This window comes from Perognathus longimembris, chromosome 11 (assembly GCF_023159225.1).
Source record: "Perognathus longimembris pacificus isolate PPM17 chromosome 11, ASM2315922v1, whole genome shotgun sequence".
Classification (NCBI taxonomy): domain Eukaryota; kingdom Metazoa; phylum Chordata; class Mammalia; order Rodentia; family Heteromyidae; genus Perognathus; species Perognathus longimembris.
Genome location: NC_063171.1, coordinates 53,355,542 through 53,380,071, shown reverse-complemented (window position 1 = coordinate 53,380,071; position 24,530 = coordinate 53,355,542). Strand labels below are relative to the sequence as shown.

Below are 24,530 nucleotides of genomic sequence, written 5' to 3'. Positions count from 1 at the left end.
AAAGACTAGGAGGTCAGTCTTTCTTCACTGTCACACAGTCAGCACTTTAAACAGCTCATAGTAGGTGCTTCCAGTTGGCTTACTGAATGAAGGGGTGAATGAAATGAAGGTGGAATGTGGGACGGAGAACACTAGCATAGTAGATTTTCAGGTAGGAAAGACATTTCCTAAAGCAAAGCCCAGAGTCATGGATGACTGACCAGAGCAGCCCCAGCATGAGGAGCTGGCATTCGGGAGAGCCCTGGCTAATGTCTGTGGGTGCAGTCTTGTATTTCTTGAGAGTTGTTTTTTTTTGTTTGGGTTCTGTAAGAAAATCTGAGGGACAGTGGAGCAAGGGGGAGAGGGGTCTCAGGCTCAGCTCAACACAGGGCCCCACTCCCTACCCCAGAATGCTACTCCCTGCTCCTCCCTGCCCCACCCAGCCTCCCCTTTTCACCCACAGCTCATGGCCGCTGATTCCCAGCAGGGTCTGGGAACAGCAAGGGATGTCTGGGGCTGGGACTCTGGGCCCTAAAGCATCTCGGGGCACGGCAGCGGCCTCCTCTCCCCCTGGGCCGGCTTGGCTGGTGGGCAGCCTGTGGAGGCCATGTCTTAGCAAGGATCACCTAGGCTGGACACCAAGGAAGCCACAGCCAAGGTTAGAGGTCCTGGAGGCGGTCAATCTGCCATGGGTTTGAGGGTGAGCCTGTGGGAAAGGAAAATGGTGGCTAGACTTCTCTAGACGTTTCAGAGGAGCTAGAGAAGGAAGGAATGAGGGGCTGAGCCAGGTGACCGATTCCTGGGTGGAATCTGTTATCTCTGCTGCTGGCTTAGGACAACATCCAGGCATCAGAATCCATGCCAGCACGTAAACCCAGTGTAACACACAGGAGCCAAGTGCGCTTTTAAGACTGGCATTGTATAGACTGAAGGTGGATAGTATAATCTGGGCTATTTTTCTCCTTTAAGAGTACCAAACAAATAACATATGAAGCAGGGGGGCAGGGGCAGCTTAGGAGCAAAAAAATAAAATAAAATAAAAAATCTTGTATGTCCCATATGTCCCGTTGACGGAGTTTGTTTCCCACCTTGTGAAGATCTCCACATGTTCATTTCAGACCAGGCCTTGCATATGACATAGCTGGCCAGGATTTACACTCAATATTTACATTAAAATGTTTCTTTTACATTAATCCCTGGGTGTAGTACAGTTACCAGTTTGGGACGATGCTTGTCTAATACTGTCATTTTTTAATGGTAGAACTACATTACCAACTGTAAAATAAATCTGCATATTTGAAGCATTTTTTTCTTCTCATTTATTAGTAAGCATTGATAGCCTCATCTTCTATTATGCAAAAAGGATTAGCTGAACACCAGGAAAATGTCACTCAAAAGATATGATGGTATAGTATAGCAAAGACTGCTAATTCATATCAAAAGTCAGACATATTAAAAAAGATCCATGGGGCTGGGGATATGGCCTAGTGGCAAGAGAGCTTGCCTTGTATACATGAATGAGGCCCTGGGTTCAATTCCCCAGCACCACATATACAGAAAACGGCCAGAAGTGGTGCTGTGGCTCAAGTGGCAGAGTGCTAGCCTTGAGCAAAAGGAAGCCAGGGACAGTGCTCAGGCCGAGTCCAAGGCCCAGGACTGGCAAAAAAAAAAAAAAAAAAGATCCATCAAAATTCAAAGTTCCGCCAAGCACTGGTGGCTCGCGCCTGTAATCCTAGCTACTCAGCAGCTGAGATCTGAGAATCATGGTTTGAAGCCAGCCCAGGCAGCAACATCTATTAGACTCTTATCTCCAAAATTAAGCACTAAATAATCTAGAGGTAAAGCTGTGGCTCAAGTGATAAGAGTGCAAGCCTTGAGCAAAAAAAGCGGAGCGCACCCAGCGCTAAGTTCAAGCCCCAGGACCGGCACCAAAAAATAAAAATAAAATAAAGTTTCCTTTTAGAGTAGGAAGTACAGGCTAGCAAGTTTTAGCACAAGCCGAGTTTTTCCAGTGCCACTGTTGATATTTTGTTGTTGGGAGTTGACCTAGGCATCACAGAACATGGGGCAGGATCATTACCAATAGCACCTTCCCCCAGTTACAACACTTTAGGACCACGAGCCTGCAGGGGTTCACAGGTTAGAGATGAGTACGAAAATACCATCACAGCCAAACAGCACCAATCCACATTCTTTTCCCCCGGTTTACCTTTCATCTTAAACCCACAGCCTTCTGATGAAGAGATCAACAAATATGAGACAAGAGATATAGGAAAACTACAGAATTTTTTTATTTGTTGGGAAAGAGATTAATGACAGCAAATTTTATATACTATTAAATAGAATTAAAAAGAATGAAAGAATATAGACATCACAGTAATCAGTTTCCAGAAAGGCAACAGATATGTCCTATCATAAAATATGCATAAACAAGATGTCTTGGTATCAGTGACCAATTTATATCCAGTTAAGATTTTCTACATTCAAGCACATTTAAAATCAGACATACGATGGAAAACTGCACATGACATCTGAAAGTACATCACTCAGGCATTTTAAAAGTCCCAGCCAGTGCTACTCATGGGTATTTTCTTCAACATTATTTTCCCTCAAGATCTAGAATATATATGCCATTGCTAGTAGTAATCACAGGATTAAAAGCCCACCACCCAAGACCCTATCACTCTTTTAGAGAAATTAAGGATGTGAACATCTTGTACAGCTGTTGCGGAAAAGAGCAAAAGCCATTCCAAAATGTCACTGACTATACAAAAGGGGGCTGGCTCACAGAACCACGTATGTAAAGCAAGAGCAGCTAACAATGAATCTTAAAGGGTTGGCACTGTGCGGATACGGTGCTGGGCTCTGGGCTGGACTAGCGCATGCCCAGAATCTGTCTGCTTTTTAGCTGGTAAGTTTTCTCGATGTCAGACAGGGCTTGAGCCCGAAGCTGGGCGGCGTGGAGTCGCTTCTTCAGGTCCTTGCACTTGGACTTGGAGGTGAGTTGACTCTCCGGCGCCTCGCTCCTCGTGTTCTCCTTACTTTCCCCACCGAAATGAACTTTCTTCTTCACGACTGAGGATGGAAGATCAAGCAGCTCTTTAGAAAGAAAACGGGGTTCGCATTACTTGAACAGGCAGGCAACGCCAATAAACAAAAACAACTTATTCTTTTGTTCACATTTGAAATCTCAGGACCTGATTTTCTCCAGGATAGGTGATTAGGGGTATGGTGGACTAACAGAAATCGGTATTTCTTCTCTTTCTCTTGACACAGGGTCTTGCTATTTTGTCCAGTCTGGACTCCAACTCATGACCCTCCCACCTCACCACACATCGGCACAGCCTGCTTTCAATTCAAACCACTCAGAAAATAATCCTGGAATGAACCAGATATCCAGGAATGTTCGTTTCTTGTTTTGCTCCCTTAATGATCTACTTTTGTCTGGAAGTTAACACACAGTGGGGGTGGTGGCCATGATGCAGAGCTTTGGAAATCAGTGTAACTTGTCTTGAAGCCTCCGGTCCTCAGTAGGACACGGCTTCTGGGAGTGTAGAGGAAAGGCAGAGGCCCTTTCTCCTGGAGAAAACCTGTGGTTTGGGTCAAGCATTCTGTAATACTTACGTTCAAAGCAATTCAATTCACCAGATACTTGTTTCAAAAAGAACCTTAACAAGGACTGAGTGAGGCAGTCACGTAACAGTAGAGGGCAACCGGCTGCGAGCTCACGTGGATAAGAACCATGTTTACAAACAGTACAAGAAATGTATCCAATGCCTAATGTATGAAACTGTAACCTCTCTGTAATTCAGTTTGATAATAAAAACTTTAAAAAAATAAAAAAATAAAGCACGTAGAAAATAAAAAAAAAAAAGAACCATGTTTATCCAGTCCAGAGCAGCAAAGCCACCACTCACAGGGCAACTTGGGTTTGGAGATTCACAGATTATTCTAGAATCTTTGTCTTTTTTCTTCTGTTCTCATTTAAAGAAAATGTTTAAATATGTGCTGAGCTCCTACTTTGGGCATAGGTGAACTAAACCAAGGGACTCTAGTAGGAGACAGACCATAAACAGTGCTAGTGACCTGAGAAACCAGGACAGGAGACAGGCCTATTGGGTTACTGGGAGGCAGAGGGGTGTGTAGATGAATCCTGAGCAAAAAGCCAATGAAGATGAGCTGGAGGAAGCTGGGGGCTGTGTGGATGGATGGATGGGGGAGGGGGGGGAGGAAGCAGCACCCCCTGCCAGCCAGCAGTCCCCACTCTTCCTTCCAACACTGAGTCTGCTCCAAAACAAACAGGATTTCTATTGGCCCTTAACTCCACTCAGAGATTCCTTTTACTGCTTACAAATACCTTTACATGGTTAAACGTGTGTGTGTGTCTCTGTGTGTGTGTGTGTGTGTGTATGCAACCATGCTGGGGCTTGAACTCAGGGCCTGGGTGCTTGCTGTCCCTGAGCTATTTTGCTCGGGGCAAGTGCTCTACCACTTGAGACACAGCTCTGCTTCTGGCTTCTTTGCTGGTTCAGTGTAGACAGGAGTTTCAAGAACTTTCCAGGCAGGGCTGGCTTTGAATTGCAATCTCCAGATCTCAGCCTACTCAGTAGCTAGGATTACGGGCTGAAGGATTGATTCCTGCCTCATTCCCAAGGTCAAGTAAGAGCACACACGCTTGATTACGTGCCTGTCGGCAGGCAGGATTTTCCAATTTAGGCCTGGCCAAGGACATTGCCCTGGGCCTTGAGACACTATAACCCAATTTCTATTTTCTGCTTCCAAAATCCAGTTCCAGGCAAAACCTCCAATCCTGAGGGAAAGTCTGTGCCCCTCGCCGTTCCTCAGTAAACAGTCCTCCCTGTTCAAGACTGAGTCCGGCCTATTCCTTTTCCATTCTGTACTTTCCCAACAGAGGCATGAGACACCAGTGCCTGACTTTAAATAAAGTAACTTTAACTTACTAATGGGATAGTTATACAAGAAGGAAAACTTTTGGAAAAGAATGGCATTTCATTCTAGAGTGCTGACTAAATAAAATAAAAGCCAGCTTTAGAAAAGATGTGGCTGAAGTTGGAGCCCACTTGAGCCAGGAAATGTATGAGGCTGTTTCCAACTTCCTGACTTCACACCGGTCCACCCCCACTGCTCTGTTGCTCATCTGGGGGCTCAGACAGGCTTAGTACCTGTATTTCCAGTTAGGTCTGCCCAGAACAGCCCCTCCCCCTTCTCTTCACTAGCCTGAAACCAGTCATCACCTGTCAATCACCTGACCATGAGTCAGCAAAGGATCCTAGACTCTGAGGTTACTTCCTGGACCACCCTGGTCACGCCTCCCTCGACAGTAAGAGATTCCCCAGGCTCTGAGATCGCTTCCACATCTGCTATGGTCCCACTTTCTGCCTTACCCTACATAATTCTGCTCAACACGAGTCCCCCGCTCTCTTTCTCTCTTCTTCTTTACCCTCTATCTACTAATCCAGTCTCCATCTTGGGCGGGCTGGCAGTTTGCCTCCCCACCCCCCAATAAACTCTTCTCTGCTTGAACCAAGTGGCTGGTTTCCTTTCTGGTGAACCCAGTGTTCTAAAACTTCTTTGAGCCCTGAGATACTGGATTCCTACAGCTCAAATACTTGCCAAGATTCATTCACACAGTTAAGATTCCCAGATTTTTCTGTCTCCCATACAGTAGATCAAAGATTATCAGAGCATGATGTAAATAAACTGAAACTAGGAGAGTCATCCCTAAAAGGGTCTTCAAGAATCCTCTGGACATATAAAAGCAACACAAATACAATTTTTCTCCTTGCTTTATCACGTAAGCATGCCTTAAGTGTATTAAGTGTTTATGGATAGCAATGTGGAGTCTAAAGGAAGGAAACTGAGGGGCTGGATACTAGGGGGTACACACCTATAATCCCACCTTCTTGGAAGACAAAGAGGATCATGGTTCAAAGGCCAGCCAGAAAAAGTTAGCAAGAACCCATCTTAGAAATAAGCCAGGCAGGAGTAGTGCTGCATACCTATAATCCCAGCTATTCAAGAGGCAGTGACAGGAGTTCAGTTTCCAGCCATCGGCAAAGTTTGTATCTGACAAACTGAAAGCAAAAGGAGTGGGATATGGCTTAAGTGGTAGAGTTTGTGCAAGCTCAAGGCTATGAGCTCAAGTCTCAGTACTGAAAAAAAAAAATCACTGAAATGATAAATAGTGCTATTTAGAAAAAGAGATACTTTAACAGACACAGCTCAAGTTCCACATAATCTTTGTTTCCTCATTACAGCCACTATTTTTTTCCATTATTATGCATTATAGTTATTGCAATCATCACACTAACAAAATTTTCTTTGTCCCATTTACAAAATGCTACCCCATGTACCAGATCCATACTCTCAATCACCTACTAAGGATGGAAAACGGTGCCTTCACACACGGCTCTTCTACACGAAACAAAGGGACCACAGAAAATTCCATGACAAACTCAATTTTGTAAAAAATCAACCAAAGACTTGGAACAAATCATTTGTGTCATAACAAAATCAAAAGCTGTTTGTGCACTTTGCGTTTTCCCAAATCCTAATGATGAGATAAAACATTCACAGATTTTTCTATGAAAGGAGAAAGCTCATCAGACGTAATTGTGTGGGAAGGGATGCACCAAGCAAGGCAGCACAAGGAGACCCAGTGCAAAGGACAGGCAGAGATGTGCTTCCCAGAGGCTTAGCCAAGACTAGAACGCACGCTTCTTCTGCAGCTGCTTTATCACACAGCCATACTTGGAAGTATAGGACGTCACAGTATTAAAATGCTAGCAAATGTACAGAACAAAATAGAGGGGTCTTATTTGTTTGTTTTGGTCCGTGTGGGGTTTGAACTCAGGGCCTGGGGTGCTGTCTCTGAGCTCTTTTTGCTCAAGGCTAGCATTCTACCACTTTGTGAGACATCACCACTTCCAGCTTCCTGGTGGCTAACTGGAGATAAGAGTCTCACAGACTATCCTGGCCAGGCTCGCTTCAAACCATGATCCTCAGATGTCAGTCTCCGGAATAGCTAGGTTTACAGGCGTGGGCCACCAGCACCTAGCGAAAAGTAGTTTTAATCAAATCCACACCAGTTTTGAAAATGCGTTCATTAAAAAAAAAAATCTCAACTATCAAACAGATAGTCTGATGAGGTATCTAAGAGATCAAATCCCATGGCTCACTGCCTCAGGTCTCTGAGTCTAGTAAGTCAGCCAATAGGGCACTCAAACTTTATTTCTACTAAATTCATTGATTCAGTGGAATCCACCTTAAAGTTTGACTTGATAAAACAGAAGACAAAGGCACCAGAGACCACCACTGGTGTACATGCCGCCAGCGTAGCACCGATTGCCATACCTGGACTGCACGCCAGGGACAGGAACCTCCGCTCCCTTAGCAAGCTGCAGTTCTTCGCCAGGCTCTCTGCTCGGGCCAGTTTGTCTTCAGCGAGTCTCTCCCGGATGCAAAGTTCGTGTTCCTTCTCTTCGAAACGGGAATGGAAACAGCAAGCAGAAAATTAACAAGGAGCTTTGGCCATAAAACAATTTTCATTACAACTCCTCTTATCACTCAGCCCAACATGCCTGACCACAGGTGATTCATGCTTTGGGAATAATTTCTCGTGTCTCGTGGACATGTTGAACAATCTGAGGGAGGTTTTAATTTAGTGGTTGGTTTAGCATGTCCTATGTTATTTTATGTTTACGTATAAGGACTGGCTGAAGCAAACAGCTTTCACTTGATCATGTTGTGTGAGAGTAATGTGTGTGTAAGAAAAAGCTCAAGCCATCACTGTTCTCCACAGAAAACAGCTAATTTTCGGAGCACCTCCTTCTAGATCCACGGCAATACCCAAATAGGAGAAAACGAACAAACAAACAAAAACACAAACCAGTAAAGAGCAGTTCTTCAGATTAGTAACAAGGGCCACTATTTATTCATGGCCTAGAATTCAATGAGTAGTTAGGTTTTAGTTGCTGAATAAAATTACAAAAGTTGGCAAGGTATTAAGAACAGTTTGGGGGCTGGGAGTGTGGCTTAGTGGCAGAGTGCTTGCCTAGCATGTATGAAGCCCTGGGTTCGATTCCTCAGTACCACACAAACAGAAAAAGCTGGAAGTGGTGCTATGGTCAAGGCTAACACTCTTGCTAGCCTTGAACAAAAGCAGCTCAGGGCTAGTGCCCAAGCCCTGAGTGAGTCCAAGCTCCAGGACCAGCAAAAAAAAGAACAGGGGGGGGCGGGGGGAAGGAAAGGGAAAGGGAGGGAAGGAGGGATGGAGGGAGGGAGAGAGAGGGAGGGAGAGAGAGAGAGAGAGAGAGAGAGAGAGAGAGAGAGAGGATGTGTGAGTATATGTAAGTGTCCTTTTGACAGAAAAATGTCAAAAGGTTTCTAGATGAGCATTGGTTGTACCTAGGAAGTAGGCCTACCTTAGCACTATACAAGGTGTCATTATCATTAGTAAATAAAATGATCAGTGAACACACTGGAGGCTTTATACATTTTATACATTTAAATAGGAAAACATTCAGCAATGGCATATGGCTGTCAACGCCAAACCATGGGTGGTGGTGGTGGTGCGGACACTCGGCCCATCTCTGGCTCCGAAGAGCCTCTCTGCCTGGCTACCTGTAATCCTAAGACCTTGGCAGTGAAGAATATTGGCTTTCAACACCAAAAGCTAATTTAGAAGCTGGGCATTGAAAAAAAGAATATGGCCTCTCTGATAGTAATTTCCTATACAGTGATGGAGAGTTAGATTAGATGATTCTGATGATCTTTTCCAGTGCTAAAATACAGTAAAATAATGAGAGTAATTGCATGCTATTTGTTTTAAATTATTTGGCAATAAAATTTACTAAACACCAATGATGTTTATTATTTTAGGCTAAGTAGCAGAGGACAGAGATAAATTCCTGGAGTGCACATTGGAGTATAGCAGGGGCACATTTGATAATAGATCATTATTAATCAATGCACACTTTCATTGATTTCTGAATTTAAGTATGGATTTATTACAATGATATTCAAGAAATTAATAATGCCCTTTAAGAAAAAATACTTGAATTGATATAAAAAAAAAAAGAAGCTGGGCATTGGTGGCTCACCCCTAACCTTAGCTACTCAGGGGGTTGAGAATTGAGGACTGTGGTGTAAAGCCAGCCCTGGCAGCAAAGACCTTGAGAGTCTTACCTCCAATTAACCAACAGAAAACAGGAAGTGGAGCTGTGGCTCAAAGTACTAGAGAGCTAGCCTTAAGCAAAAAAGGTCAGGGACAGTGCCCAGGCCCTGAATTCCAGCCCCCCAACTGACAAAAAACAAAAATCTAATTTGGCCAGGTGCTAGTGACTCACATCTATAATCCTAGCTACTCTGGAGGCTGAGATCTGAGAATCATGGTTCGTGGTTCGAAGCCAGCTGGGGCGAAGAAATCCTTAAAGACTCTTATCCTCCAATTAACCAGCAAAAAAGCCAGACCTGAAAGCAGTCTTGAATGGAAAAAGTGGAGTGAAAGGGTGAGGCCCTGAATTCAGGCCCAAGTACCAGCCAAAACAAAGAAGGAGGAAACAAAATTACCTTCAAGTCAGTTACTACTCATCATGCTCATGATAATACCTGTATTATCTACTAACCTAGACTATCCTGCACCTATATTCTCCATGGAATTACACGCACACATGCAGTCCTGCAGACTGAGTGGCGTGTTAACCTGGAGCCTCCTGCTTCAGTGGGTGGAAGACATGGTTTTTATGATGGAGGGCCGAACATTTAAAAACCTTCCTTTACAGTGGAAAAGCTTTAATAATTTTTTTAAAAGAATGAAAGAAAGAAGTAACTGCAATAAAGTCTAATAACTCTTGTGTGAGGGCCAGCACAATGAAGGCCCAATAACATGTAAGGACTACCAACTGATTCTAGAGAAAGAAGTCCAACAGAAGGTATCAACAGCTGGGCACTGGGGGCTCAGGCCTGCAATCCTAGGAGGCTGAAATCTGAGGATCACAGTTCAAAGCCAGCCCAAGCAGGAAAGCCCCCAATTAACCACTTACCTCCAATTAACCACTTATCTCCAATTAACCATTCAAAAAGTGGCAAAGTAGCTCAAAGTGGTAGAGTGCCAGCCTTGAGCAAAAGAGCTCAGGGACAGTGCCCAGGCCCTGAGTTCAAGCCCCACCACAGACAAAAAAACCAAAGTGTTAGCAGGTTTACTATTGAGTCTAGAGTACACATTTTGATTTCCAAGTACAGAACACATAGATGTAGATCTGCACTATTTTGCTGGGAAAGATTCATGCATATCAGAATTACTGATGCAGACTTACGCTCCAGTCTTTCCTCGCGGGCTTTGAGGGCTCGCTCTCGCTCCTGCAGCTGCATTTCCTTCAGCTTCAACTCACTCAACACTGGGTTGGAATCCTGCAACTTTTCCGGCTCTCCTAAACGCCGCCCTCTCCTCTCAGGATTTTTCCTTTGCTCTTCGGCAACCAAGTCTGCTATCAAAGGATTCTCAAGAATGTCTTCCACAGAAGGTCGATGGTAATCCTGAGGGAGAACATTCAGAGTGAGTGGCACATTGCATAACAGAAGCTCCACCCTAAGAGAAACAGTTCATCAGAAGAGCCATGGCAAAAGGAAGGACTTCTTTAGGGACAGATATGTAAACAAACATCTGGAAAAATAAGCTCACTAGCCATGAGGCTCTGGATCTACCAGGTGATGCAGTTTCTCTTTTTACTTTTTTACACTGGGGCTCAAACTCAGGGCCTGGGTGCTGTTCCTCAGCTCTCTGCACACAAGATTGGCGTTCTACCACTTCGCTATTTGAACCAGTTCCACTTCTGCTTTTTTTTTTTTGGGGGGGGGGTGGGATTAATTGGAGAAGAGTCTTACAGACTTCACTGTCTGGACTTCAAACTCGACCCTCAGAGCTCAGCTTCCGGAGCAGTGAGGATTACAGGTATGAGCTACTAGTACCTGACTGAGCAGATTCCAACTTAACTTTTCCCTTCTTTCATCACACCTTTCTAAGGAGACTTAAGTTCCAGAAGTATCCTGGCAGTTCTGTGTTGATGCCTGGAGCACTGCGAGGGTCTGCTTTAGGGAAACACGGCCCTGACAGCTCTTCAGCAACATTATCCTCCATGTCCCCACAGCAGTCCCGGGACATCTTTCTCTCCACCCACCCCCATCGCTCTTTATTCAAGTTATTTCCCTCTATTCTACCTGTCCCCTGGCCCTCTCTCCCTCTGACCTTTATAATTTCTCAATTAGAACTACAGGCAAAATAATAAAGTCAGTCTGGCCACATCTCTATTATCTGTTACTATGAGGTAGGCAAGCAAAGGGGAACTGAGCATGTGCAAATTTCTGCAATCCTTCCTGGCTACCAACCATCTGTTTACACAGCACAGTGGGAGGGAAAAGAAAGCAACTAATGCAGGTAAGCAAGCCCTCCCCCCTTTCATATTTACATATGGTGTCACTTGTGTTAACAGAGTATATTTAGCTAAGGAAATTAATGTTTCTTCACTTGTGTTCATTAATAAGAGTATATTTAGCCACAGAAACTATTCAATGTTTCTTCAGACTCTGCCACTCTACAAGGGAGACTATATACTTCAAAATTCAATTGAGATAAAAAACAAACAATATAAGATCTTATAACCTTTACCTTTAAGTTTAACATCCTTGTAATTATATTATTTAATTCATCAGAGTACCGATATGGAATTCTCCTGAATTTGCCTTCTCTGATCTTCCCAGCTAGTTCTTTTTGGTTAAAAGCTGTAAATGGAGGCCTGAGACAGGAAATGGAGGGTGAGGGGGTAGGGAAAGGAAGAAGAAAAGAAGAAACAATTTAAACTAACAATGGAAACATATGGTACATAATAGGACCTGGATTAAGATAAAAAACACAGTTTAAGTACCAATCTGTATTTACATTTGCACTGAGATTTTCTTTTATAACTAACTTTAGTAGTTCCTTGCCACTATCTACACTGAGGGCTGAATAAGTTTTATTTAGGGGCTGTTGTGTGTATTTTAAGGTAATCTTGCAAGATCTGGCCTCTGGTCACTAGATGCCAACAGCACCCTCTAGTGGTGACAACAAAAAGTGCCTTTAAACAGTGCCAAAAGTCTCCATGAGAACAAAATTTCTTTCCCATCCCCAGGAGAAAATCAGTGTTCCACAGAATAGTTCCAAAAAGGAAAAACTTAAAAATAGGGGAGAATTAGTCTTTTCTTAACCTGGTCTCTAGGTCTCCAGACTCTTTCCCCTTGATCTCTGCTTCATTTCCTCTCTGCCCTTACAGTCACTTTACATTATTACCTGCTTGACCTATGAACCATGTCCACGGTCTCAGCATCAGTATAACAGGAAAGCAAACCAGTCAAGACCTTCATAAATGAGGACCAAGTCTCATAGTTTCCATTTATATACAGTTATTTTTAAAAATCCGTCCTACTTTAGGAGTTTTGTAATCTTTCAGACGAGTATGTTTTTATTAGCATGAATGCTCAAAAGGCTGAACCACTAAGAAGTAATGAACAGTTAGTTCACTGTAAAATTTAAATCAACCTGTATCATACTTACATTAATGCGCACAATTCATACAGCAAACAACCCAATGACCAGATATCTGATTTCTCATTGTAAGACATGCGATTTATTTGTTCCTAGATGAAAAGAATGGTGAGAGAGTGAAGGAGTTAAGACTATTTTATTTTAAAGCTTAAAAAATTATACCTGAGATCTGGTGCCCGTGCTCACGCCTGTAATCCTATCTACTCAGGATGCTGAGATCTGAGTATCATGGTTCAAAGCCAGCCCAGGCAGAAAAGTCTGAGAGACTCTTTATTTTCAAGGAAGTACCAGAAAACCAAAAGTGACACTGTGGATCAAAGTGGTAGAGCGCTAGCTTTTGAGTAAAAGAGCAGCTCAAGGACAGTGCCCAGGACCTCAGTTCAAAGGAAAAAAAATCCAACATAAGCAAAACATGTATCTAGCTTACATTAAATGAACAGACAAGAATAACTAATTGAATTACTCATTTATATGTTTTTCTTAGTGTATTGTACAGCAGTAACATATTCTCATTGCCCACTTTAATTGTTCGCTTTTCTTTCATGCCCACCCAGTATTGGTCAACCATAGCTGTTATTCCCAAGGAAGTCATAGGTAAACACCAGAATCTCCACAAGGCTAGATGTGAGTATAGCAGATGTCTGATACCACACTTCTCAACAAGCAATCCCTTAGGGAAACAGCTGATCTAATTACAAATGCAGAAGGGAAAAGGAACAAAAGAGCTGTACAGGTTTCAAATTTTCCAAGAACCACTTCTGGATAGTTTTCCTGAATAGCAAAGGTTTTCTATGTGGAATATGATAGTTCTGGCATGTCTAATTTACTTCATTATTTTGTTTTTTTCCATGTCTAATTTTAGTCACAAAATCAAATTTTAAGTTTTGTATTGTGGTCAGATCTGTTAGCATAACTTATTAAGATTTGGGAAATGTTAGAAATGACTGTAAACTAATGAAGAAACTATCTGCTCAGATTTCACACATTGATGTTGTCCCTTATAGGTGCAAATGTTTAAAAAAATCCTCAGACAATATCTAACAACAGCCCAATTTGCTTTACTCTCTTATCTACGCAATTTTACATTATGACTACACTTCAAGGAAATAAGGAAGGAAGGAAGAAGGAAGGAAGGAAGGAAGAAGGAAGGAAGAAAAGAAGGAAGGATAGTTTATACAAGATGTACAGCAGAGCTCCTTATAATAGTGAGAAATTTTAGAAACAAAATATCCAGCTAAAGACACAATGGGTGAGTAAAGTAGATGGACTGTGTTACACATTCAGGAAAAGGTAAGAAAAATAAAAGCACCAGAAACCAACTAGCAACACATCAGCTAAAGTGATGAGCAGAAGAATCTATCTAGAGGGGCTGGGGATATAGCCTAGTGGCAAGAGTGCCTGCCTCATATACATGAGGCCCTGGGTTCGATTCCCCAGCACCACATATACAGAAAACGGCCAGAAGTGGCGCTGTGGCTTAAGTGGCAGAGTGCTAGCCTTGAGCGGGAAGAAGCCAGGGACAGTGCTCAGGCCCTGAGTCCAAGCCCCAGGACTGGCCAAAAAAAAAAAAAAGAATCTATCTAGAGTCTATGGTCTATTAAAACACAAAATCTAAACTAAAATGGTGGGGGAGAATGCGTGTACCTTCCTGGCAAGACAGTGTAATCCACTGCATCTGCCGCGGGGCCCAGGTTTCTGCATTTTACGTGATTACACCATGTGATACACCTACACTTTGGGAAACATTGCTGCTCTTAAGGAAAAAAAACTCACTCCCTTGCCAGGCACTGGTGGCTCACACCTGTAATCCTAGCTACTCAGGAGGCTGAGATCTGAGGATGGTGGTTTGAAAGTCCATGGGACTCTCATCTCTAATAAACTACTCAGAAAAAGCCAGAAGTGGCACTTTGGCTTAAGTGATAGAACACTAGCCTTTGTGAAAAAGAATCTCAGATACAGCATCTGGATTCTGAGTTCAGGCCCCAGGACTAACGAGGGCATGCTTGCACACACAACAACCCATTTCTTCTTTGTAATGTCAGAATTTACCACATGGTAATCATTCAATAAAAGCCAGAATTAAACTGCTGGTAAGTAATCTATTTGGGGGAAAAAATTATAAACTTAAAATGAAACAGTATGACTAATTCTGGACTGCTAGATTTACTAGTCAAGTAAAACCCTAAATCCCTGCATTTAAACACTAGCATTAGGATATTAAAAAGTACGTGAATCTTGAAATACTTACAGGAGACATGTAGTAAGGTGTGCCAACAAATGTTTTTGCAAAACTCGTATCGTGGTTTAATATCCTCGCTAGCCCAAAGTCTCCAAGCTTGACGTTCTGCTTGCCATCCAGGAAGACATTGGCTGGTTTCAGATCCCGATGCAGCACGGTGTGGCCACCATCACTTCGGCGGTGACACTCCTTCAGGGCCAGCGTCAACTGAGTCATCACTCGAAGAACAAACTCTTCCTCTAAGTACTGCCTGAAGCCAAAGCCATTATAGAAATGTAACTTCAAATTGAAAACATTACAGATATGGCCAAGGTCAATTATCCAGTTGTTAAAATGTACAAATAGGGAAATAAATTATCTTTTTGTTTGTGGGACTTTTGTTGCTTTTTTGTTTTTGTTTTTGAGAGGGACTGGAACTTAGGGCCTGGACACTGTCCTTGAGCTTTTTTTGTGTTCTATACAGTGATCTAACACTTGAGCCACAGCTCTACTTCCAGCTTTCCTGCTCAGGCTGGCTTCCAACTGCAATCCTCAGATCTCAGCCCCCAGATTAGCTAGGATTACGGGTGTTGTTTCTGTACCAGTACTAGGGCTTAAAAGTCAGGGCCTCATGCTCTTGCTTAGGTTCATTGAGGCCCAGAGGAGTGAGGGGAGGGAGCAGGGTGCTGGTTTGAGACTTGAACTCAGGGCCTGTCCCTGAGCTTTTGTGTTCAACTCCTACCACTTGAGCCACTGCTCCATTTCCAGCCTTTTTCTTTCTTTCTTTTTTTTTTTTTTTTTTTGTTGCCAGTCCTGGGCCTTGGACTCAGGCCCTGAGCACTGTCCCTGGCTTCTTTTTGCTCAAGGCTAGCACTTTGCCAATTGAGCCACAGCGCCACTTCTGGCCATTTTCTATATATATGTGGTGCTGGGGAATCAAACCCAGGGCTTCATGTATACGAGGCAAGCACTCTTGCCACTAGGCCATATTCCCAGCCCCCATTTCCAGCCTTTTTCATGGTTCATTGGAAATAGGAGTCTCACACTTTCCTGCTTGGGCTGGCTTTGAACCATCATCCTTAGATCTCAGCCTCCTGAGTAGTTAGGATTACAAGCGAGAGCCATCAGTGCACAGCTTTGCTTATCTTTTTTGCTCAAGGATGGTACTCTACCACTTGGCCATGTTAACTAAGAGAATCTTTCAGATATGTCTGCCTAAGCTGGTTTCAAACATGTATCCTCAGATCCCAGCATCCTGAGTAGCTAGGAATGCAGGTATGAGCCACAAGTATCCAGCAAATAATTATCTTTATATAAATATGGGTGTTGGATTACCAGTCACTTTCTGGGGTTCTGTGAATGAGCCAAACAAACCCCCAAACACTTCCATATTAGTACATACATACATTGTCTCTGATCCTAACAGGAGATGTTTAAACAGTAACAAAATTAGACCCCTTTTCAGCCTACATTTAAAAGACGGCATTTACCTTTCCTTGGTTCCTTTTGTAATTATACTAGCCAGGTCCCCTCCTTCACAATATTCCATCACAATGTACAGGGTTGTGTTGGTTCGGTCAATAATCCTATCATAGTAACGAACAATGTTTGGATGTTTCAGTTCACGAAGCAAATTGACTTCAGAAACAAGCATCTGTTTCTCAGCTTCTGTCATGGAGCCATAATCAAGCTCTTTCCAAACTAGTATCTGAAAAGAAAAAAAAAATTCCAAGTTATGAGGACTATTGTGCTCAGAAACAATAAATGAAATTCACAAATATCCCCAAATTGCATAAATGACTTCCCCTTCAAACAACATTCTCCAATCCAAAGTCATGACCATGTAATTCAGCCAATACATTTTATAAGTCCTGATTTCATTGCCTTAATCTTTCTCTAATCTTTAAGCAACAAAATGTCCAGGGCAGAGACATGCATGAGATATATTAGAACTCTCCAAATCCCCACTCTCAATTCTTAGTGGGAAATAGGCAGTTGGTACCTTGGTCAAAGTTAGTACTGACGAGGTCAATTCCCCTCCCCGCGTATTCCAACCGGCTGTGCTTTCCCAGAACCTTAGTAAAGATCCAGCAGCAGCCCAGTTTCCTCTCCAATGTTGCTTTCTGAACAAGATCTACACTCACTGGGAATCCAATTATCAAAATAATAAGAGATTTATGTGGATTGTGATTGCAGGTATAAAGTTTGAGGATGTGGTGCTACTGCCTCTTTTCCTGTCTAACTGAAGTTCACAGCGAGCTATATGCCAGCAATGGAAGACACCGAGCAAGTCAAAGCAGGTAAGAGAAAATACGAAGAAAAAAAAAAAATCAAGCGTGTAAATAGTATCTATCCAAGCAGACACGCTGCGCCGGTTCGCAGATCCAGAGACATCAAGGCTGAGGCTTCCGGGCCGCGGGGCGCTCCAGCTCCGCGGGGTGCCGCAGGGGCGGAGACTGGGCCGGAGCCCGCGCTCACCTTGCCGTCGCTCTTCCTCCGGATCTTCTGGCAGCGGCCGTAGGAGCCGGTGCCGATGGTGTAGAGCACTTCATAGTCCTCCACCCGCGACGGCATGGCCGGGCGCGCCGTCCGACTCGCGTCGCCTCCCGCCGCCGCCTGGCTGAACTCACTACCACACTTCACCGACCCGAACCCCGGCCCCGGTCCAGTTTAACCGTCGCGGGCCCCGGCCTCGCCACCTATTGGCCGACAGTGAGAGCGACCCGCTCCTCTGATTGGCTAAGAAAAGAACACAGCACCCTGGGCATCCTGGGAATAGCGTGTCGCTAGGCAACCGCGTCAGGGCCGCGCCTGCTTCCGACCTCCAGGGAGAAGAGGGCGGAGCCAAGCCCAGGCTGGGCGGGCGGGGTGGGAAAGCCCTGGTCCTGGTTCCCGGACAATGTTGGGGGGCGCAGGTGGCGGGGGCGGGGGGAGGGCGGGAAGGGAGGGGCTGTCAGGTTCTAACCCTCAGCTGAGGTCATCAAGTTAACTGAGGTCCGAGGGTCTCTTCTCAAATTCTTTTGCACACCGCTTCAACCAACAGCCTTCTGACCTTTCCACTTTGACCTTAAAATACCCATACTCCTCTGCACCACGTGTGTCTCTCTCCCCCCTCCCCCTCTCCTCTCTCCCTCTCTCTCCCCTCTCCTCTCTCCCTCTCTCTCCTCTCTCTCTCCTCTCTCTCCTCTCTCTCTCCCTCTCTCTCCTCTCTCTCTCCCTCTCTCTCCTCTCTCTCTCTCCTCTCTCTCTCTCCCCCCCTCTCCTCTCTCCCTTTCTCTCCCCTCTCCTCTCTCCCTCTCTCTCCTCTCTCTCTCTCCTCTCTCTCTCCCTCTCCTCTCTCTCTCTCCTCTCTCTCTCCCCTCTCTCTCCTCTCTCTCTCTCCTCTCTCTCTCTCTCCCTCTCTCTCCTCTCTCCCTCTCCCCCCCTCCCCTCTCCTCTCTCCCTCTCTCTCCCCCTCTCCTCTCTCCCTCTCTCTCCTCTCTCTCTCCCTCTCTCTCCTCTCTCTCTCCTCTCTCTCTCCCCCCTCCCCTCTCCTCTCTCCCTCTCTCTCTCTCCTCTCTCTCTTTCCTCTCTCTCTCTCTCCCCCCTCCCCTCTCCTCTCTCCCTCTCTCTCCCCTCTCCTCTCTCCCTCTCTCTCCTCTCTCTCTCCTCTCTCTCCTCTCTCTCTCCCCCCTCCCCTCTCCTCTCTCTCTCTCTCCCCTCTCCTCTCTCCCTCTCTCTCCTCTCTCTCTCCCCCCTCCCCTCTCCTCTCTCCCTCTCTCTCCCCTCTCCTCTCTCCTCTCTCTCCTCTCTCTCCTCTCTCTCTCTCTTCTCTCCCCCCCTCCCCTCTCCTCTCTCCCTCTCTCTCCCCTCTCCTCTCTCCCTCTCTCTCCTCTCTCTCTCTCTCTCTCTCATTTCCTGCAGAGCCTGGGCTGTGTTAGGCACTATCTATCAACACAGGAAGTAGTGGTATTTTTATTTCTCAAGGACAAATAGAAGCACACTCTTGTTTTTGGCTCAACAGCCAAGAGAGAAGACTTAATGTAAAAATAGTTATTCACAGGAATTATTTTAAACCTGATTTCATTTCTAGATCCTGAACATATTTGGATGCCTGGTCAACATACAGAGAGGTGTAAAAACCTCATGGTGGAATAAGGAAAGGCCCTGATGTTTCAGAATATACAAGAGACTATGGTAGTCCTAAAGCAAAAACAGTTAAGCTTTAGCTTTAAGACTTCTATCAAAGAAAATTATTTTTTTAAGACTGCCAGACACCTAGGGTGCCCAGCAAATAATTAATTGGCAGTACTTCATGAATTGTAGGTTCCATGGAAACCAACTCACCTAGCTAAATGGAACGGTCTTATTTTTTACCTGGGAGAGAAGTCTTAGAGCTCTTCAGCCAGAGCTTGTTAAAGTATAATGTGTTTTACCAGTGAATAATTTGGTAATGTATAAGTAGGTCGATTTTCTTTAAATATCTATTCCATGTGGGATCAAAAGGAACCTAATGTTCTATTAATAAGAACTACAAACCTATTATGTTGAAAATAAAGAATATTGCATGCATGGAGTGTATAGCATAATTGGAATTTCCAACCAAGGGAATTTTAAAATTAATAATCAAGGGCATCGTCTTCTCGCAAAGGAATAAGACCAGTTTGGATTTCACAAGTTATGTAAGGGGCTACAAGTGGCTGAAGTTGTTTGCATTACTTCTTTTTCCTTTCTTTCCTTTCTTTTTTCTGTGTGTGCTCTTTTTATTGTCAAGGTGATATACAGAGGGGTTACAGTTACATACGTAAGGTAGTAAGTACATTTTTTGCCAAAATTGTTACCTCCTCCCTCATTTTTCTCCCCCCTCCCTCCTCCCCAACCCCCCTCCCAGTTGTACAGTTGGTTTGCAACATACTGTCTTGTAAGTATTGCTGTTGTATTAATTGACCTTTTACCCTTTGTCTCACCATTTTGATGTCCCCCTTCCCTTTCCTGATTCAGACAAACATATACCCAGGGCAACAGAATCAAATACAGTGACAACAGGGGCTAAACTATAGGGAAGATAAAAGAAAAAAAAAGAAAGAATTTCACATAGTGTGTTAAAAATAACAACAATGATAAACCGCTTGTTCCCATACCTTGGAGTTCATTTTGCTTAGTATTATGTGATCATATAGCTATTGAGCACTTGTGATCATCTGCTAGGACTATCTTAGATATATACTAGTTATGAAGGAAAACATAGAGCCTATGTTTCTTTGGGTCTGGCTCACTTTGTGTGTGTGTGCTTCTTAAAATTAGAATTCATGGAATTCTTTGGCTAGCTTGCCCAGAATCCAGTCTTGAACCTGCACTGTCTACTTGTCTTCAGTGTATGTCTGTGTGTGCACATGCACACACAAACATGCCAGTACTGGGGCTTGAATTGAGTTCAGGGCTTGGTGCCTTTGCTTGGCCTTTTTGCTCAAGGTTGGAGATCTACCACAGTAGCCACAACCGCACTTCCAGCTCTTTACTGGTAAATTGGAAATAAAAGCCTCATGGGCTTTTCTGCCTGGGCTGGCTTTATACTGCAACCCTCAGATCTCAGTCTCAGGAGTAGCTAAGATTAACATGTGTGTGCCACCAGCAACTGGGAAATCTTCTTCTCTTAACTCTGCCAAAACCCAGAACGCCTTTTCAGTTTCTCTTCACCCCCTCGACCTCTGCTTCCATCAGTTGATTTGTCTGGGATTCGACTTACTACCCCCATGGTATCTGCCCAGAGGAGAAAACTTGTCTCGAAAGATTCCATTCCAACTTTGTTATCTCTATGCTGAGGAGCCTAATGTACTCAGTAAGTTCCTCTCTCCACGGTGCCCTCTGGTCATGATGTACATGAACCAACACACTTGTTTATCAATGATTTCATAATAGCTGAACTCCAAATACCTTGCAGCTAGCATAAGTCCTGGAATAGGGAGGCAGACAACCAAGCATTGTTAAATGAAAATCTAAGCAAGTCATTTCTTGATAATTATGTAAGGATTTGCCCCAGAGGTTATCTGGGAAAGAGCCAACTCCGGAGAATGGAGAGCTACTCCTAGCATATGTGTCCATTCAACAAATGTTTACTGAGTGCTTACTGTGAAAGCTGTAACAGGTGTGTGTGTGTGTGTGTGTGTGTGTGTGTGTGTGTGTGTGTGTGTGTGTGTTGGTACTGGAGCTTTAACCCAGGGCCTCAAGCTCTCTTTTAGGTTTTCACTCAAGGCTGGGCTCTATCACTTGAACCATACTTCCAGCATTTTACAGATTTATTAGAGAAAAGAGTCTCATGGACTCTTCTACCTAGACTGGCTTCGAACCTCAGCTTCGTGAGTCACTAGGATTACAGGTGTGAGCCACTAGCACCTAACTTTAACCATCCATTCAAGACTCAGCTCCTAAGGGCCACAAGTGGTTCATTCCTGTAGTCTTAGCAATCTGGAAAGCTGAGATCAGGAAGCTTGAGGTTCAAGGCCAGCCAGGGAAGAAAAGTTTATAAGATCCCTTACAGTGGCTTGCATCTGTCATTCCAGGAAGCTTCAAGTCGATGGACTGAGACTCAGAAACTTACAGCCCAGGTTAGAAGTGAGAACCTATCTCAAACTAGCCAGCAGAAGCCAGCACCAGTGGCTCACACCTGTAACTCTTGCTACTTAGGAGGCTGAGGTCTGGAATGTTGAGGAATATCTCAGGAGAAAAGTTGTGAGACTCTGTCTCCAAAATAACCAGATAAAAAGCAGGACTAGAGGCATAGCTCAAGTGGTAGAGTACCAATTGAGTAAGCACAAGGCCCTTAGTCCAAACTCCAATACCACACACACAAAAACACTTCATGCTCTGTTTCCTTCCCTGATTGACTGCAATCCACTGTGGTCTCCTAATTCCTCCCTAGAGTAAGTTGACTGTGCTGTGTGCCTCTCATGTATATCAATCTTATCTGTCCTAGTAATTAAAAACCTCAGGCTCAGTGTGTGTGTGTGTAGGGACTGCCAGTATCAGGTGCCAAGGATACCTGAGTAGAATGATCTGTAGTCCTGAAGGTGAAGAAGAAGATGTAACAGATAGAGACATTCTGCCATTATGGATTGTGCTGCTGATGAAGGAGAGTTGAGATGGTTACCGTACAGCAGAGCACTAAGTTATGAGCTGCTCCATGTGTGTCATCTCCCCTGAAACTCCTCTATAACTGTTCTCCCTGCACCATCAAACTTACCTTCCCCAGGCTTTGCTTGCCATATGGGCTGCCATTGTCAAATTCCATTTATATCTGGTGATAGGAGTTCTATGTCCTCTCTGTTCACAAGGGCTCTACCTGCAAGAGCATTACAAACTTCGCAGGTCCAAAATCAAGCTTGTGGTAGATTTTTTTTTTTTGCCCCAAATTTGTTCAGCTCTTTGTCTTCAATAACTGATGCAGATCGGAGTAGGTGACTGTTTTATTCACTGAAGAACCTCCAGTACCTATAACATAGCAGGGACTCCATGAGCATTGATCTCTTTCATGAAGGAAGCCAGACCTCCTTGCCCTCAACCTCCATTTTTATACTATGTTTCTCTCGACTGAGTTTCCTGAGTTTCTGTACAACAATGTTAAAGGCCCACTAGAGGGCTGTACTACCCTGCATGGTAGTCTCGGCACTATCCTTACAGGAAACCCCAAAGTGTATACAGTTGACTATAATCAGATAATCTCATCTCTACAATGACTTGCTCACGGCAGTTAGAAGCTATGGATTATGAAACTTCTTTAAAGTGCTTCATAAAGATTTTTAGATGCTTCACACACCAGAGGGGAGGATGCATACCTGTAATCCTCACACTCAGCCCCAGGACTGGCAAATAATAATAATAATAATAATAATAATAATAATAATAATAATAATAATATAATCTCTAACATTCCTTCATTATCCTTTAATATACAATAGCTTGCCCTCAGGAAGTGGTGATCAGGAAGATTATAACTGGAGGTCAACTTGGGCAAAAAGTTAGTGAGACTCTGCCTAAAAAATAACTAAAGAAAATTTTGTATGTAGTCAATAAATATAGCTTTGCTCTAGAATAAAAAATGAAACGTAATATCAATAGATAGACAACATGTAGGCTAGGAGACAGCTATGGATCGAATGGCAGACAGCTGATAGAAGAATATGATGAGAAGAAATGTATCTTTAAAACAGACAATGTTTAACTTAGAGCTCCATGACATTGTCAACAGGGATAGGTGCAAACAAATCCAAGTACAGTTCAATACAAAGATCAACTTTTACACAAAGAAAGCCATTTATAAATTATGCGTTGCTTTCCATGAGATCTGTAAACTCAGTATCTTTGTTATCTCTATGACTGTTAATCATGTAAATTAAAAGAGAAGAACGTTAGAGCTCATCGTGGATGCTGAAACCCACTGTGGAGTGAATATATATGCCCCTAAATCATATGTTGAAACTTAACCTCCAAGGTAAAGGAATTCAGACGTAGTATCTTGGGGAAGTGATTAGTGCCACTCTGAAAGAGGCATGAGGGGTTCTATTTCCCGCTTCTGCCCTCTGAGGACACACAAGCCATGCATGAAGAACAAGCGCTTGCCAGAGACAGACCCTGATCTTGGACCTTACAGGTTCAGGACTCGTGAGCAAAAGTAAAATCCAATACTTAGAACTTTTCTAGTCTGTGATGTTTTGTTCTAGAAGGCCAAATGGCATGAGACAACAGTATTCATGCATTTTAAGCACCTTTTAGGATGCAAAAATCAGAGAATATCCCTGATCTTTCCCTTAGGGGGCAGCATCATGAAATCATGGAAGCCGTGGGTTCCAGCCTCTTCCACTTCCTGTCAGAATGAGTTGTGTGACCTGAGGAATCCATTCTACCTTTGTAGGTTTTGTAAAGGATTGGATTAGATGATGTTAATGATTGATTCTATGCCCTGTCACAGAAAACGCTCGCAAACTGCCATCAGACTGGAATACGGGCTTAGCTCTTGGTCTGTGGTAGCTATCTTTTTCTGCTGTAGCCTTTCATTCTTTACTGTTAGCATCAGTGAGTACTGAGTGACAGACAGGGATAGGTGCTAGGGCCAGAGGGATGGAAGTCCAGCCCCTTGACCTCAGGGGAGCCCCATGGGAATATGAGACAGTCATAAGTCACCTTTCTTTGTGGAAAATGTGTATTTGCCTAAAAGACAGTGAGGAGCCCAGACTCCAATAAAGATGGCTGATGTGCAGGACAGGCAAATGTTCATGGGAAGGTGATACCTGAAAATACCCAAAGGAGGAGTTGGAATCAGGAGAAGGGGAATGAGAAGAATGGATTTTTGCAGAGGCCTGCAGGTGATATGCATAGGACTTGTCTGTGAAACAGTATTACACAGTGAGTAGGAAGATCTAAGATCTGAAGCAGCCTTCGGAAGGTGATGGAATCACAGGGGAAACTGAGTCTCAGTAGATTCATGCTCTACATAAACCACTCTGGTAGAGGACAAATGTGGGGTATAAGAACACAGCATGGCAGCAACTAAGGGAAAGTGATGTGGACTAAATAAGGAATGGATGGCCCAATGAAGAGAAGAGTCCAGAAATGCTTTGGAAGTAGGTTAGATGAGACATGGTGATCAGCTATATCTGGGTAAGGAGGACAAGACTTGTCAAAATGGTGGGGTCTTTCAGGTCTGGACGGAGGTGGGAGATGGAGCAGGTGTGTGTGTGTGTGTGTGTGTGTGTGTGT

At 43.9% G+C, this 24,530-nt stretch overlaps 1 protein-coding gene across 2 annotated transcripts; it reads right to left on the bottom strand.

Moving 5' to 3' along the window:
- Window positions 1-2,282: 2,282 nt before the first annotated feature.
- On the bottom strand, window positions 2,283-17,451 carry Nek2 (NIMA related kinase 2). Of its 2 annotated transcripts, none has more exons than XM_048356923.1 (8): window positions 17,277-17,451; window positions 16,289-16,506; window positions 14,829-15,069; window positions 12,590-12,672; window positions 11,666-11,792; window positions 10,317-10,536; window positions 7,354-7,479; window positions 2,283-3,078 (listed from the first exon to the last, which is right to left on the bottom strand). In XM_048356923.1, exons 1-8 carry the CDS (start codon window positions 17,370-17,372, stop codon window positions 2,855-2,857), a joined length of 1,335 nt encoding a protein of 444 aa, XP_048212880.1. In that variant the 5' UTR covers window positions 17,373-17,451; the 3' UTR covers window positions 2,283-2,854. The 2 variants fall into 2 exon arrangements, with proteins under 2 accessions (XP_048212880.1, XP_048212881.1); XM_048356924.1 differs by lacking the exon at window positions 2,283-3,078 and adding an exon at window positions 6,026-6,074.
- Window positions 17,452-24,530: the final 7,079 nt, after the last annotated feature.

What these genes read in the sequence shown, in the direction of transcription:
- Nek2 (XM_048356923.1), bottom strand. Translation starts at nt 17,372, where the DNA reads ATGCCGTCGCGGGTGGAGGACTATGAAGTGCTCTACACCATCGGCACC. An exon ending in GGAGGAAGAGCGACGGCAAG is followed by an intron (nt 16,507 to 17,276) that starts GTGAGCGCGGGC and finishes TTTTCTTTTCAG; the next exon opens with ATACTAGTTTGGAAAGAGCT. An exon ending in ACAAAAGGAACCAAGGAAAG is followed by an intron (nt 15,070 to 16,288) that starts GTAAATGCCGTC and finishes CTTTGGCTTCAG; the next exon opens with GCAGTACTTAGAGGAAGAGT.